Below are 17,297 nucleotides of genomic sequence, written 5' to 3'. Positions count from 1 at the left end.
CATAGTCTGAATATTCACTAATCATGGGTTGATTATGTGTATTCCCAAGCATCCGGTCCAGAGGACGTGTAAGTCCTTACCCCGGTATTTAAGCAGCCCTCGGGTCCGTGACCGACGTACATCTGATACGTTCTCTCTCTTGGCTCACCCTCGCTAACTGGGCACATAAGCCATAACTGGCCGGCGTTTCCTAACACTACAGGAGCTCCAAACGACTCGCTGCGCTGTCTCTCGAAGCCGGTGGAAACGGATCCCTCGGGCAGCGCCCCAGAATGCGGTACAGTGTATGACAGCGAGCCATCTGCTGCGATATAGACTAGGTACGTGGTATGTTTTAGCTATCTCGAACGTTGAAGCATGGATACTAAATATAAGCATCTCTTACCTTGCTGTCCGCCCGGAACTCCAACGCTTAGGAATAGAGTGTTATTGCCGCCTGCGAATACGGTCTTGGATCCCGGATACAGAGAGCAGTCGAGGTTTGCTACATCCCCGGGACAATAGGCGGACGTGTTCTTGTTGACGTAGAACTTTCCGCCGCTGGCATTGATGGCGTCGCCGGTGAAAACGGCGTTGTCTTCGGCGGGCATTCTCCAGACGCCAGCAGTCCACTTGTGAGAGTCAGTACTTAGGAGGTAGCTAGGTAGTTACTTGGTAGGTAATGTATTTATTTTACGTACGGGACCTTCTGGGACGGGCCCATCGCGCGGTATGATGGCTGCTGCGAGAGTGACGGCCGGGCCGACGAGTAAAGCTGTGAGGGCTCGCATGGCTATGGCGTAAGTATATAAGTTGATATACTGGTGAGGTGAAAATAATGATTTGATTCGAAAGTAGAAAGTATTTGAATACGCAATACAGTTATTCCAAAGATTATGTACGGAAGAGCACCTAAGCTACCTATGAGTAAAGTAAACGTGAAGGTGCGAGCGTATTTATACGAGAAAGGGTTAACTCTATAATAGGTCTATTCGTATTGATAAAACCACATGGAAGGTACGGAGCTATGCTATGGCACGTTACTTGGAGGATACAGCGTCCAACTATAATGTCGCAAGGTCGGAATGCGACGTCTCAATTGGGCGACATTTAGGTTTACGTAGGTATGTACCTAGGTAGGTAGGTAGGTAGTTACTAACCTGTAAGTCAAGAATCTAGCCTTACCGGATAATATGTATCCATATCCATGCGTCGAGAAGCGCAAGTATTTATATTAATACGAGGAAAGACGTAAGATAGTGTCCCGTTTATGCACGGTTCCATTGGTTGGTAATTGCCTAATTATAGCTCGACACGTTTGGTTGCATTAGATTTCGTGCCGGCTGCCTTGTTTTTATTAATAAAATATTTTATATCTTATTTTATTTTTTTTATTTCATCTGAAGTTCTGTGAATATTAGTTAAAAATATATATATATATATCTATGAATTATAGGGAAAGCTACATTGCAGTTTACTGTCAGAATAGCCGATGTGTCAGTTGTGATATTATAATACTGACTACCTAGTTCTCTTATCCAATATGACCCCTATCAAGAGGCTCTACTCTATCGTAAGTTCTTACCCAAGGACCTTGCACGCTGTCCTGCACCGTCAACTCGACATCTATGGTTACACAAATCCCTTGTGGAGGGGGCTCTATAGAGCTGTTTAGCCTCGACTCGACACCTCCTCGAATATCTGTGCTTAGTTGGGCCCTTTGAGTTGGCCGTTCTCGGCCGTCCGTCACCCTGTCGGTTGAATGGCTATCTCCAATGTATTCGGTGGTTGACCCCTTAGTGATAAGATGGTAGAGAGGTCGATATGTTGCAATTGACGTGGCAAGGAAGCCGACCATGATCTCTATCAAGGCAAGTATGGCCAATAGCACGTAGTCCCCTAAATATTGTTTTATTTTGTTAGAAATATTCGGATAGGCTGTGAAGCATTGGCTTCTGGGTACGCACAGAACTACTCACAACTCGCGTCTGAGCTATTCCCCAGCCTGGTAACATATCTAAGCTGGACCACACTGACTATGCAAGCACTGAAAGAAGAATTAGAGAAGAACGAACGGAACATAATAGGAAACAATTAACTCGCCTCCCCCCTACAGCAAAAACAATAATCAACCTGCACTTCTGCGATTTTGATGTATTGAGTCTTATAATTAGAGGAATGGGCATGCCGATAATTGTTAAGTCGGTAACAATATTAATAATATATGCTACTAGCGCCTCGACACCGTAGTTAATACAGGTGCTTGTATCATGTATTGTTGGATCCCACATGGCCGAGATAGGAATACATTGGAGGTTAGTAGCCAATATAACTTGGAGCAGCCATTCGGTTACCAAGGCGGTTACAACCCAAGTCCATCGGCAAAATCGTGGTGAAGATGAAAATATTTTCCTATAAAGACATAACACACTATACTTCAGATGAGCTAATATTGAAGCGTATAAATTTTCGGAGATTATGGTATACTTGATTGTTACTTCAGTCAGTGAGCATATCGTGACCGCTTTTCTCTAAGGTGGCACTGGCTTGCGTAGTACATCCGGAGAATATGAACATGGTAAAGAAATAACATAACACAAGTAACATAAAAAGGAGGCTTACTGACGATGCTCATGAGGCGCGGGTGTGCAAATATCATATGTCGTCCTAAGCCGTGGCGAGTTGTCATGATGACACTAGTTACATAAACTACGTGTAAGAACTAAATCTATCAGCTACTACATGTCAAATTCGGGAACAAGGAAAGGGATTTACACACCAAAGCCGTCATGGCGAGCCAGTCGCTCACGTCGAGATGGAATCTACCATTGAGCACTCTTCGTGACCAGAGTCGCAGACCAACGGATACAATAGCGACAGACAGGGAAATTGAGCAGCAAGCGATGATGTTAGGAGCCATGTTATCATTAGAGCGTGACAGCATTTGAGCTACCTCCTCGGCAGTTAGAGACATTGGTCCAGGCATATTCGCTGTTTTTCTGTTAGTAGAAAGTAATGATAGAGCAAGGTACTTAGAGACGGTCTTACTACATAGGGCAAAGATAGTTGCATTATATCGCGTTTTTGGTACCTACGTAGGTACGTACACTTAGTCGTAAGGTGCTAATATCTAAGTGCGTAACGGCGTAGCGATTGAGGTTGAAGGTTCGAATTATCATGCAGTTTACTAAAAGACCACCTCGAATAGTCACTTGGTGACTGCATTGGCGATACAAAGGGCTAACTTGGTGGGGTTTGATCTATGACGATCCTTTTTTCTCTTCCGGGTCATGTTATAACCTAACAAAATCGGAAATGTCTTAGACTTGTATCATTGTAGCTACCGTGGAAGCCGTTCGTGCTATCCATTGTCTGACCAGCTGGTTTCCTTCCAGACTGTCGTCGCTAGCAAATAGTGCCGTAGCGCTACCTCAGTCAAAACGGCATAAACTCATAATAGCAATAATGTTATGTTGTAACAAGCTAGAGCTGCTGTCGTTTAAGTTATTATATACCTGGGTACCTATGATACTCGTAAGGCTGCCTCTGTGCAGTTCTGCATCGATGCCATGCCTTTCCTACCTTTCTAGTTAGACTAGCTGGGGGAAACGTTCTAGGTACAGTACTATGACGGTTTAAAATTCGACCTGGCGAATATGAGCATTGCTTTTAAGTAAACTAAACTGTTTGGGTTGTCTTAGGCCTGGTAGATTATTAGTGAGCAACACTCGCCCAGATTAAGTCAATCAGCGCTTGGAGTTCATGATAATACACCCCAAATTACGCCACTGAAGCACCTAGGGGGTAGTAATATAAAATCGCATAATCAATGTCTTGCCAAGTCTGGATATGTGCTAGATGAAGAGCAATAATCAGTGAGAATAACGTGCATGTTTTTTACGTATTCTAAGCCACTTAACATGCGGTACATGACACACACTTATACTACCTCCCTCTCGTAAAAATAACCTAATTCTAAGACAGGAAATAAGGGAACGTGTATGATCCTTCTCCTGTTATGGTCGCTCTGTCATCATGTAGTGCTATCGGCTGGGCGAGTGTATATGCTCTGCACATTGCAACAAGCCTTTAGACCATCGACTGCCATTGCAATTCCGAGTCCGCTCTGTTTGTGGCCTGCAAATGGGGTGCTGGTTTGAATCTCTAAGTGTGTGTTAATCCAAATGTTACCAGCCTGAAGCTGCTTTCCCAGACGCTCAGCTTGGTCCAAATCTCGACTCCAAACCGATGCACCAAGGCCCATGTTGGTGTTATTGGCCCTAGAAATGACATCGGCTTCATCTTTCCATCTCATCAGGGGAAGAACAGGCGCTATTGCACATGGGAATCGTATTAGTACTAGGTTCGTATCTTAGTTATCTGCGATGCAACTCACCGAATTGCTCTTCTATGACAACCCGTGCGTCATCTGGCGGGTTATCGATGATTGTTGGGACAATGTAGTAACCGCTCATATCGGATGGGGGCTTCGTACTCCCCGTTGCAACCGTAAGCTTTGCGCTTTCCACGCTCGCGAGTAAGCCCTTGACATACTTGAAGTGATCTATGGTGGATATTGGTCCTGTATAAGCGTCCTCGCCAGAGCCCAACTTCAAGGTTTTCACAAACTCGACCATCGCAGCTAGCACGGCGTCATAAACTGCCTCGTGGACATAGATTCGTTTCGTTGCTATGCATATCTGGCCCGAGTGACAGAAAGCAATAGAGGCGATTCTTTTCGCTACAGAGGCAGGATCGACATCAGCACAAACGATAGCTGGATCGTTACCGCCTAATTCCAGTACCACTCGCTTCAATGTCTTGCTACAAGACTCCATTACCTTTTTCCCCACCAAAGTACTACCAGTGAAGCTCACCATTTGAATATTCGGATGTTCGGTTAGTAACTGCGGTGCTCGAAGTCAATGCATGCTTGCTGGAGCTCGGAACAGGTTCTCCAAAGGACAATCTGTAGTATAGGGGGAATGATTATCTAGTGTGAAATGCCACTTACAGGCCCCAAATCGTTATCCCCACTCAAGGCTTGGAGCACACCGGGAGGGAAAAAGCGTTGACCCAATTCGGCAAACTTAAGGCTGCAGTAAGGCGTATAGGGAGATGGCTTCCATATATAGGCGTTGCCAGTTAGTATAGCAGGCGTCATCTTCATACATGAGACTTGAACAGGGAAATTCCAAGGGGCAATCCCGACCACAACACCAACAGGTACGTATCGGGTAACAACTTTGCGTTCCTCGGTGTCTTCGATGACTTCGCTAGGAAGGGATAGCTGGCAGAATTCCCTGAGATATTGAACACATGTACTGATTTCGGTTCGCGCCAAATTGACCTATCGATACACAATAAGCTCACATACGGTAGCAAGGGGCTCGCCCGGATCTAGCACCGGAGATACACTCACAGGCTTACCAGTCTCCTTCATTAGGATCCGGACAAAGTCTTCGGCTTTGTCTTCGATGGCATTGGCGTATTCTCTGATCGCGCTCACACGTTTGTCCCAGGGGACCTCGGCCCATGATTTTGCTGCTCTCCCGGCTGCTTCGACAGCTCGGTTGACATCGTGTAATGAACTTATTGGAACTGCCGGGTTGTTCTCCAAAGTAATAGGATTTATGCCGTAACGGACGTTATTCGGGGTGGATGAAAGTTCTCCGTCGATTACATTGTAGAATGTATTAAAGTCAAGAGGAGGGTATCCTGTCTTATCAAGAGCCATTCTGTCTACTCTACACCAAAGGCTTTTAGACTTGTATGCTAGAAATGCTGAACTAGGTGGAGGGCAGAAGTGAGGACGGATGATATTACTAACTAAATAAGCCAAATGTTAATAGATTAGCTATTGTAAAGTTGTATTGCTACGCCATTTCTCGTATGTTGGCATTCATTCTTGTACCAGCACAAAACAAGGTCTTACACATGCATTTGCCTGCCGCTTTTCCGAGAAGGATCTGTGTATCCCGATATTATAAGTACCTAAGGCAGCGTCTCATATTGGCATGCTACGTGCAAGACTGATAGGTTACAGCCAAGGTAATGTAAGCTGCCGCCCATCTAAAATGTAGTATATAAGGTGTCTATTCTCATTGGAGTTGCAACTGTGTGATCTCGATCTGCGCCATAATTTGCTCCCAGGTGGCGTAATATTGGTGACACAAATGCCATGGGCACCGTGCGTTTGCTTTTGCTATCATGCTTCGTACATAACCTTGAGCAATTCTCATGACATGATCGGCCGACGAAATTGTGGCGTTACTAATGAAACATACGTTCACGATTTACGCGATCTCAAACTCTTCTACGCCTTCACTTGCCATCTCAGCCCATACACGACCGTCCATTACTTTGAAATCGTCAACCATAGCAAACCCCACTAGTCTATATTGACTCTTATCTTGTTTACGTAGAACGGCAGGAAAGTCGACTCCCTTGAGGATAACGAGAATATCCCCAACCTGGGTAGTTTGCGGGCAGTGCCCGTAAAAGTTTGTTCCCTGAGACGGCACAACAGAAGAGCTTCTAAACAAAGACCTCTGAGTGACAGCAAACTCATGGCATAATTTCCAAAAATAGAATAGTTATACAGAACCCTCCTTTTTTAATGTCGATAGGATCACATTTGGGGGGAGACTACTCATTGTTTGTATTGCCCAAAATAGTGACGAGGTACTTCCGTTGAAGGTTCTGAAAAGTGTCCCGGGCGGTACTAATAATGACTGGCTTGGGCACGAATAGAAGTCTCGGAAAACGGAAATATTCCGTAAGTGAGTGTCATCCGCTACGGCACGATATTCATTAGCAGTTTCTCTGAAACCGTCACTTGCCCAAAGGATTGTCCCAATCACAACCCCCTGAACATATATGACCATGAGGTCCTCGTTGATATGACATAAACCCGATGTTTTGGTACCGGCATATCCTCGCTGACCTAAAAGACTCATGTCAAACAACTCAGAGGGGAGCTGCATTGTGTCAGTATAATCGTTTCCAATCTCAGCGTATTTCGAGTTGAACCATTGCCGCTTTCTTCCAAAGTTCCAGTCTGGGACCCAAGAGGGCTGATCAGCTAGCTTAGGCCCTGATGCACACAATAATATCTTCGAATCCTGAGTCCATCGTAGAAGTGCTACGAAGAGTTCTCTATATGATGATGATGAGAACGTTAACGTCTATTGGTTTTGCTATAGCTAGGTAACTACAGCAAGGCGCATCTATGGCGCTTTAGACGTCTAGAGTACCTCGACCTCCTTAGAGGGAGACAGAGCTAGAGTTTTGCATGACATGAGAACTGGAGGCAGCCTTGCGGGCTGCACAATATGCCTGAGTTTACATAATTGCGCACGTGCCATATACTGCCCATTGAGTTACTTTCCTATTTGGGCCATGGAAAAAATTTAACACAACAAAAGGGCACCCTTTTAAAATGCCACAATAGTTTAAATTTATATATTTTTTTTATTAAAATAACTTTATCGGAAAAATTTCGGTAAATATAAACTACATATTTTTTTTTAAATAATTTTTATTTTATATATTATATAATATATAATTATTTATTATTATATATATTAATAATTTTTTTATTTAAAAGAATAAATTATTTTTATATTATATTTATTTATTTATTTTAAATTTTTTATAACTTTATATTAAAAAAATGACTTTTTAATTAAAATGTGATTTTTATTTTTTTATTTTATATTTAAAAAAGTAACTTTTTAGTTAAAATTTAATTTTTATTTTTTTACCTTATAATTTTTATTTTAATAAATAATTTTTAATTATAATTTTATATTTAAATATTTATTATATTTTTATTTTTAATTATTTAATATTTTAATTTTAAAATATTTATTTTATATTGTAATAAAAAAAGTTATTTTTTATTTAACGTTTTATTTAACGTTTATTGTTTTATATAATAACGTTTTATTTTAAAGTATAAAAATAATTAATAAAATATTTTAATATATATTAAAATAAATTTAATTATTAATTTGCGTTTTTTTTTATATAATTATTATCTTTTTTATACTTTTAAAAACGTGTAATTTTTTTTTGTATAAGTGATTAAAGCGTTGTTATAATATTTTATATATTACAAGTATTTAATGGTTTAATACTTACGTTAAAAAGTACGTTATTAATATTAATAAAATTGTTAAATTTTAAGTCTTTAAGTTTATTAAATTTAAGGTTTATTATTTTTTTATATAATATTAGGTTTTTTTTATTTAATTTAACAATTAATTGTTATTATTTTTATATTAATTTTATTACTTTTATTTAAATTAATTTAATAACTAAGATATTTTTGTTTAATAATATTTTTAACATATTTTAATTTATAAATAATTTTATTTATAGAAATAATCTGGTTTAAATTAATTTAATAATTAAGTGGTATTATTATAATATTAATTTAAGTATTTTTTACTTTTTATTTAATTTTAATATAAACAATATTACATTAATTTAACCCAATTTACAATCAATTTTTTATTTATAAAAAACCGATTTTTTTCGTTTTAAACTTACTGTTAATTGTTATTTTTATAAAATAAAATTTAATAAACTTAACTTAAAAAATTTACTTAATATTTAAAATATAATATTTACCAAATTATTTATAATAATATATTTTTGTAATTAAAATGAAATTATATTTATATTTGGATAATTATTTGAATTGTTAATTATAAAAAAACTTTTAAAGTTTATACCTTAAAATTTTTTGCGTAACGTTACTTAATCCGTTATTAACTACTTTATATTATTTCGAAAATTTTTAAATAATAATTCGAAAATATCCGAAATAAAATTATTTCCAATTTTTATAAAGTAAAAGTTTTTTATTGAAATAATTATTAAAAAAGGTATTTATAATAACGGGATTTGTTTTTTATTACCTTTTGTAATAAAAAAACTTTTTATAATTTTATTTATAATTTAACCGGTATAATAAATATATTAATTTATTTATAACTTTATTTTATTATTGGCCAATTACGGATGGCGTTTTTTAACTTTATTATTAAAAAAAATAAAAAAAAAAAAAAAATAAGATTTTTTTTTGGCAAATTTAAATAAGTATAAATTATTTTAACAATTAAGGTAAAATTATAATTTAATTTAAACCTTTTTTTTTATTAAAGGTATTAAGGTTTTGGTTGTAAAATTTTTGGATTTAAAGTTAAATAACTTTAATAATTGTTTATAAAACGAGTAATTAAATTTATTTTTTTATATTAATATATTATTTAGGTTTTTTTTAAATAATAATAATTTAATTATTATTAATATTTAATATTATATTAGTATATATATTAAATTATTTATTTTTAAATGGTTAATGTAAAAGTAATAATAAAAATTTACCAGTTTTCCTTTTTAATTAATATATTTAATAAAAATACTTAAAATGTTTATAAACTTAAAAAATTTAAAATATTAACAATATTTTTTCGGTTATATTTATATTTATTTAAGATTTATATATAAGCGTTAATAAATAATATAATAAGTTATATATAATTATAAAAAAGGAAATTGATTTTTACGTTAATAATATTAACTTTAATTTTTATTATAACAACTTTATTACTTTATTTTAAAAGTTATTTATTTACGCCATATTTTTTAATATATAAAATAAAAGTTGTAAAGTTTATATTAAATTTAAAATTTTTATATAATAAAAAGGTTAAATTAAATTATATTAAAATTAAAAAGGTAAAAATAAAAAGTATTATTGTTAAATTTAAAATAATAATAAGTAAAATATTATAGTATAAAATGTTTAAAAAGGTGTTATGTAAAATGTTAAAATAAGTATCGAAATAAATGTAAAAAAAGGAATTAATAAAAATATTTAAAAAATTATTAATAAATAATTTATTATAAATTTCTTTTTTTAATTAAATATTATATAATATCCGTTCGAAAATTAATTCGAAATATCTTTTACATTATTATCGATTTTAAATTTAATATATAAATGTTTTAATTATTTTTTAACGTTTAATAATATATTATAATATAAAATATATATTATTAACTATCCCGAAAATGTATAATTATTTAATATTAATTAAATTATAGTTTATTTTTATGTTATTTTAATATATATTACCAAATTATTATATATTATACCATTTTTGCTATTATAACTATTGTAAATAAATAAAAGATTAATTAATCTAAATGTTTTAATATTAAAAAGTATTAAATTTAATTAAATATGTCTTATATGTATATGTAAATATGGCAATTATATAATGTAAGTTTATTTGTAAATTTGTTATATAAATTTAAGAAAAGATTTATCTTTTTTAAGGTTTTTTAATTAAATATATTAATTTTTATATTATATTTATTTTATACCGCGGATGTATACGTTATATTATAATTTATAAGTTAAAAATTTTACGATAAATATTTATAGTTTTAAATTTTATATATTAAATATAAAAAAATTATTAAATTTATTATTATATATTTATTTTTATTTATAACTTAAGCTTTAAATTTTAATATTTATATAATATAAAAGGGGTAATTATAGATAATAAAATATAAAAAATTTGTTAAATATGTTATTATTATTGTTTTTATTTATAAATTTAACTTTAAATATTCTTTTTTATTTTAAAATGGTTAAGTAATTTTGTATTAAGTTTAGTAAAATTATTAAATTTATTATTATATTATTACTTTTATTTATAAATAAAGTCTTAAATTTTAATTTTTATAAAATATTTAAAAAATGTTTATATATAATAAAATATAAAAAAGTTATTAAATTTTTTTATTTTTTACTACTTTTATTTATATATTAAACTTTAAGTTATAAATTTTATAATATATAAGTTAAGTTATTTTATATAAAAAAATATTATTAAATTATTAAATTTTTTTATAAATTATTTCTTTTATTTGTAAGTTTAATTTTTAATTTTAATTTGTACAAAAGATGGAAGGTATAAAAATATTTTTAAAATTGTTAACATATTTTTACGTTTATTAAAAGGTTTAATATAAGTTTTTATATATTATAAATTTTATTTTATATGTAAAATGTAAAGTGTAATTATATGTTTTTTAAAGATTTATTACATGTTAATATTAAATTATAGTTATTATTTTAAATTTATAAAAATTTTTAAAAAAATAAAAAATTATATTTTAAATTTATATATAGTTTAAAAAAAAAGTAAATATATTGTAATATTTTTTATTGTATATTATTTTTTTCTAAAAAAATATTTATATTTTTTTATATATTATTAATTAATATGGTATATTTTATGTAAAAGATTTTAAATTATAAATATGTATTAAATTAACTTTTTATGTTAAATAATAATAATATTAATTTTTAATTTGTTTTTATATTGTTTTTTATTATAAAACGAGATAATATTAAAGTTAAAAATAATATTTATAAAATTATTAATAATATTAAGGTATATTTTTAATTAAAAAAATAAGTTTTAAAGAATAAATTTTATTTAAAATTAGTTAATAATTTTTATAAAATAAAATATATTTAAAACTTTTGGAAATGTATTTAAATTAAAGAAAATTTACTTTTAAAATGGTATTGATTTTGTTTAATGTAATGTTATTTTAATAAAACGCGAGAAAAATTATAAAAACTTTTTCTTTTACGTTTTTTTAAAAAATTATAAGAACTTTTTTTTTTTAATTTAAAAAAACGTTAATGTTGTTTTAATTGTATTAAATGTTTTTTTTAAAAATTTAAATTTATTTAAATATATATGCGTTATTGTGATTTTATTTAAAAGAAGTAATTACCTGAAAATTATTGGTTAATTATATTATAAATATTTTATATTTATTTATTTTTTTTTAAAATTAAAAAGTTATAATTTTTAAAAAAGAGGTTTTTAACTGTAAAATATGCGTTTAAGATAATTATCAAGTTTTTTTTTAATTTATTAAATAATTAACTTAATAGTTTATTATATAAGAAAATTTTAAATTATGTAATTATTTTTGTTAATAATATTTTCGAAGTTGTTAAAATTTTATTTTATTTAATGGAAAATGTTATAAATAATGTTATTATTGTATAATGTGTTTTAAATAAATTTATAAAAAAAGATTTTTTGTTGTTTTTAAAGTTAAAAAAATTAGTAATGTAAAAAGTTTTATTTTAGTTAAAGAAAAATAATTATCTTTATTTTAATGTTTTTTTTAATAATTAATTTTAAGATTAGTAAAAAAGAAAGGAAAAAATATTGTTTTTGTAATTTTTTTCTTAAATATATTATATTAATAATGTTAGAAAAAAGTTAACGAAACGGGTAATTTACGTTTTATAGTATAATAATCTTTTATTAACGTTTTAAGATAATTAATTTAATTTTGCTAATAATAAACCAATATTAAAAAATAAAAATTGGGCGGAGGTTATATAACATGGTAATACGGGTTTTTTTTTAAATAACGTTAAAAAAAAGATTGATTATTAAGTTGGGTTAAATTTTAACGCGTTAAGTTACGGTACAAATAAATCGGTTAATAACGGTATAAAATAATATATTTTTTTTATCTTTACTTTTTTTAAATTTTTTAATTTAAAAAGTAATAAAGTAAATAATATTTAAAAAATTAATTTTTTTTGTTAAATTATATAAAAAAAGCAAAAAATGCCAAACAATAATATATTTAACGAATAAGTTTTTTTAAAAAAAGTTATTAATGGTTAATCTTATATATAAGTATTTTTAAAATCTTAATTTTTAAATATTTAAAATTTTTATTATTTTGTTAATATATTTATTATTATTTTATTATATGGTTAAAACGGATTAATTATTATAAATAATATGTAAAAGGTAAAGTTAAAAATTTATAAAAAAAGAAATTTTGGTTTAAAAACGTATGTATAAATATTTTATAACTTTTTTTTTTTTTATTTTTAATTATGTTTAAAAGTTAATAAAGTAATTTTAAATAAATTTTGTTTAAATTACGTTAATATAAAGTTTTTACCATTACTTACTTAATTTTTCCGTTTTTTATTTTTAATTAAATTATTAAAAATAATAACATGTATATTAACCAAATTTATATTAATAAAGCCTTTTTTTTTAAATAATATAAATTTATATTTCTTTTATTAAAAAATAATTAATTAAAGTTAATAAAAAATTTTAAATGTATTATAAAATTAATAATTTAAATATAAAAGCTTTTTTAAAAAAAATTGCCATTTATGGCTAATAATAATTATTTTTAAATAAAAAAAAGGTTTTTTAATATAATAAATTAAAAAGTATAATTATTTAAAATGGTATTCCAATAATATAATTTATAAATAATCCAAATAATATAATTATTTTTATCCGTATTAAAATCGGTTATAAATTTTATAAAAATCGTTATATTTAAAAAATTAAACGTTAAATGGAAATAAAAATAAATACGTTTTATAAGTTTTTAATAAAAAAGATTAATTAAAATTTTATAATAACTATTATATAGTTTTATATTTATATAAAAACCTTTTTTTAAAAAATTGTTAAACTTAATATTAAAGATAAAGCGTTTGGCTTTATCGATTAATATTTTGGTATATTAGAAATTAATGGCCGTAACACTTTTTATATGTATAAATTTCTTTAATATTATGGTAATATTAAAGTAAAACGTATAATAATTAATTTAAAAAAGAAAAATAATTCCGAAAACTTATGCAAATTTTTAAAGTAAATTAATAAATATTTTTAAAAAGATTTTAATTAAACGGTATTAAATGTTAAGGTATAATATTTAAGTTATAAACGTTAAAAGTTTTTTAAAAATTTATGTATTAATTTTTATAAGTTAAAAAAAGAGTGGGAAAATGAAATTTAATATATAATAATTGGATTTTAAATTTATTATTATATTATAATATATCGGAAATATTTGAAAACTAATAATTAAAATATAATAAAATATTGTTTTAAATAGTTTTAAAAAATAATTAAAATTATTTATATTAATAATAATAGTATATTTTATATTAAATAAAAAAAAAATAATTGCATTTATTAAAATAAAGTAATTGCAATAATAATGTAATATAATTATAATTTTATGTTAATTTTAATAATAATTTAAACTTTAACTTTTTTTTATTATGTTATAAATTATGTAATAAAGTTTAAAATGTTTTTGTTTTAAAGGTTTATGTTAATATTTAACATTTTAAAAAAATTGCAATTTAATTTTTTTAATAATAATTACGATTAAGTTAAAAAGGTAAAAAATATAATAACTTATATTTTAAATTATATTTTTTTTAAAAAAAAACTATCTTTTATAAAAGTATATAATTATTTATTTAAATATAATATTTATTATTATTTTATTTAAGTTTAACGTTAATTATATTATAATATAGTTTATTTTATAATTTAATAATAATAAATATATTTATAAAGATTTATTTTGGAATTTTTTAACAGGGATATAAAACTTTTAATAAAAAAATCTATATTTTTTTTTAATATAACCGGAATAAAGTTTAGTATTTTCCAGGTTTATCTTTATTATAACTTTTTATTATTTAATATTTATTTTTATAAATATACTTTTATTATTAAAATTGTTAATAAGTCGAAATTAAAGCATTTAAATTTATATTAAATTTCTTTTAAAAGTATATTAAAAAACGGGAGGTTTTATTAATAAATTATATTATTAAATATTATTTATATATCTTTTTTAATTAGTTTATTACTTTTTAAATTTAATAAAATTGGTTTATATAATTAAAATATTATTATTTACTTTACTTTATTTATCTTTTAAAAAATATTTTTTTTTAAAATTTTTAAAATTTTTTTGGAAATATAAGAAAAATTTTATAAATTTTTTTTTAAAAAGTTAAAGTTTATTAATAATAATTTTAATTTTTTAAAAAAATTTAAAAATAATATAATTTAAAATTAAAAGGTTTACTAAACGTATTTTGGTAAAAATAAATTTTCTGTTACGATTAATTTAAATAAAAATTATAATAATTTAATTAATAATTTAAAAAATAATCTTTTTAAAAAGTAGTAAAAATTTAAAGTATTTAAAGTGTTTTTAAAAAAGATTTTAAAATATCTTTAAAAAATGTATTTAAAAAGTACCCTTATTTTTGAGCTGGTAATAATACATTTATTTAAAGTTTTTACGTTTAAAAAGATTTAAAAGATAATCGATTTTTTAATTACCTTAAAGTTTGATTTTTACCGGAACCTGGTTTGTAAAAGAATTTAAGGCCTTTTTAAATTAAAGGCGGTTATTAACGTTATTATTTAATTTATTAAAAATCAAATAAGACGGTAAAAAAACGATTTATTACGGTTTAATCGGAAGAAGTTATAAAAGGTTTTAAGTAAATTAAATAATAAAAACCTATATTTTGTAAAAAATGTTAAAATGATTGGTATAAATAATAATTTAATTACATTTTATTAATTATTATAATCATATCTTAAAAACTTTTAATTATAATTTATTAAATTAATAATTAAATATTTTTAAAGTAAAATTTAAAAAAATATTAAATTTATTTTATTATAAGAAAAATTATTTAATTTTAAATAAAATGTTTTATTTATTATTTTAATGTAATAATTAAATATATTAGACTATTATAAGTTTAAATAAAAGTTTAATTTTAATTTTTTTGGTAATGTTAATTTATTTTTTAATATATCTTAATTTTTTTATTATTTTAAAGGTAAAAAAAATATTAAAAAAAATATTATTATTAAAATTATTATTTAAACATTTAATATTAAAGGTTTATAAAAACGGATTAAAATTATAACAATTTTTAAAAATGCTGTTATTAATATTAATGGTATTATAATTTATTTAATTATAAATTTATTTAACTTTTGTTAAATAATTTTAAAATAAAAAATAGTTTAAAAAAAAATTAATATTTTTATAATTAATAAATATAATATAATATTTAAACATAATTTTTATACTATTTATATCTGTTTTTAATAAACTCGTAAATAATTCGATGTTAATTTTAAAAGTTTTTTTATAATCGTTTTTTACAACAATTTTTATTAATTTTAATTTATTATTAATATTATTTTTCTTTTTTTAAAAAAACTTATAAATATAAAGAAATTTTTAAGGATAAATTAACCGTATAAAATATAAAATAATAATTATTATTTTGGTTATTAATTTTGGGAAAAGTTTATTAATATGGTTTTTTTTAAGCAATAAATGTAAATAAGTAACTTAAACTTTAAAACCATTTTATTATAATTAAAAAATAAGATATAAATTGTTAATAATATTAATTTGTTAAACGAAAAAGTGGTATCTTTAAATAATATTTAATTAAATAAACGTATTAAAATTATAACGCCTTTTAATTTAATATAATATGTAATTAATTTTTAAACAGCCATTTTTTTTAGTAAAAAATATAATTAAATAATATATATATTTTTATTAAAATATTAAATTAAATTTCTTAATAAAATAAAAGTTTTAAGTTTAATTTTTAAAATAATGGATATATTTAATTTAAAAATTTTTACATATTTTACTTTTATTAAAAACATATTTATTACTATTATTAAAAATAGTTTCTAAGCGTTTAAAATTGTAAATGGGGCTAAATATATTATAAAAAGGTTTATTTCGGATTTTTGGTTTTTTATTTACGTTATTAATTTAAATATTTTATTTATAATTTGTTTGTTTAAAGTAATTTTTATTTTGTTAAAAATAATAAAATATTTATATTTAGATAAATTAAAATTAAACGTTTTATTTATATTTACAAAATTTGTAAAAAGAAGTTAAAGTTAATTATTTAACCGAAAAAAGTTTCCTTTAATTTTTACCTTTATTATAACTAAATTTAAGTTATAAGGCCAAATATTATTAAAAACTTATTTAAGTTTAATCTTATGCCGGTTAAACGTAAAAAAGGCAAATTTTATGGCTATTTATATTTAATTATTAAAGGTTATAAACTTTAAAAAATTTTATTTATTTATATTTATAAATATAAAATATTAATATCAATTATAATTACTATTTAAAATATGTTAAAACATTAATTAATTAATTAAATTAAATAAAGTTATAATATAATTTTTATATTAATATTATTAATCTTTATATATAATAATAAAAAAATATATATTATTATAATTTAATTTAATTATTATTATTATAAAACCTTTTTTTTTTATAATACTTATATATATTATTTAATGTCTTATATTTTAAATATTAAAAGTTTTAATTTATAT

The 17,297-nt window shown here is 25.4% G+C and overlaps 3 protein-coding genes across 3 annotated transcripts; all 3 read right to left on the bottom strand.

Moving 5' to 3' along the window:
- Positions 1-32: 32 nt before the first annotated feature.
- On the bottom strand, positions 33-770 carry F4817DRAFT_315461 (uncharacterized protein; the record flags this gene model as incomplete). Its single annotated transcript, XM_049300545.1, has 3 exons — positions 33-316; positions 386-611; positions 681-770. The coding sequence occupies 3 exons, from the start codon at positions 768-770 to the stop codon at positions 33-35; spliced, it is 600 nt and encodes a 199-aa protein (XP_049159654.1).
- A 743-nt stretch (positions 771-1,513) lies between these two features.
- Positions 1,514-2,967, bottom strand: F4817DRAFT_365102 (uncharacterized protein; the record flags this gene model as incomplete). The annotated part of the gene is made up of 6 exons (XM_049306826.1): positions 1,514-1,878; positions 1,947-1,950; positions 2,094-2,311; positions 2,402-2,465; positions 2,606-2,701; positions 2,759-2,967. Coding segments are annotated over 6 exons (956 nt in total), but the record flags the coding sequence as incomplete, so codon positions are not given.
- An 888-nt stretch (positions 2,968-3,855) lies between these two features.
- Positions 3,856-5,989, bottom strand: F4817DRAFT_336321 (aldehyde dehydrogenase). Its single transcript, XM_049303130.1, has 4 exons — positions 5,402-5,989; positions 4,994-5,329; positions 4,376-4,886; positions 3,856-4,311 (listed from the first exon to the last, which is right to left on the bottom strand). The coding sequence occupies exons 1-4, from the start codon at positions 5,714-5,716 to the stop codon at positions 4,013-4,015; spliced, it is 1,461 nt and encodes a 486-aa protein (XP_049159652.1). The 5' UTR covers positions 5,717-5,989; the 3' UTR covers positions 3,856-4,012.
- Positions 5,990-17,297: the final 11,308 nt, after the last annotated feature.

The sequence above is a fragment of the Daldinia loculata genome (genome assembly GCF_022478755.1).
Source record: "Daldinia loculata strain CBS 113971 unplaced genomic scaffold F4817scaffold_21, whole genome shotgun sequence".
Classification (NCBI taxonomy): domain Eukaryota; kingdom Fungi; phylum Ascomycota; class Sordariomycetes; order Xylariales; family Hypoxylaceae; genus Daldinia; species Daldinia loculata.
Note: the sequence above shows the minus strand (reverse complement) of the source record. Positions and strands in the feature narration are given on the sequence as shown.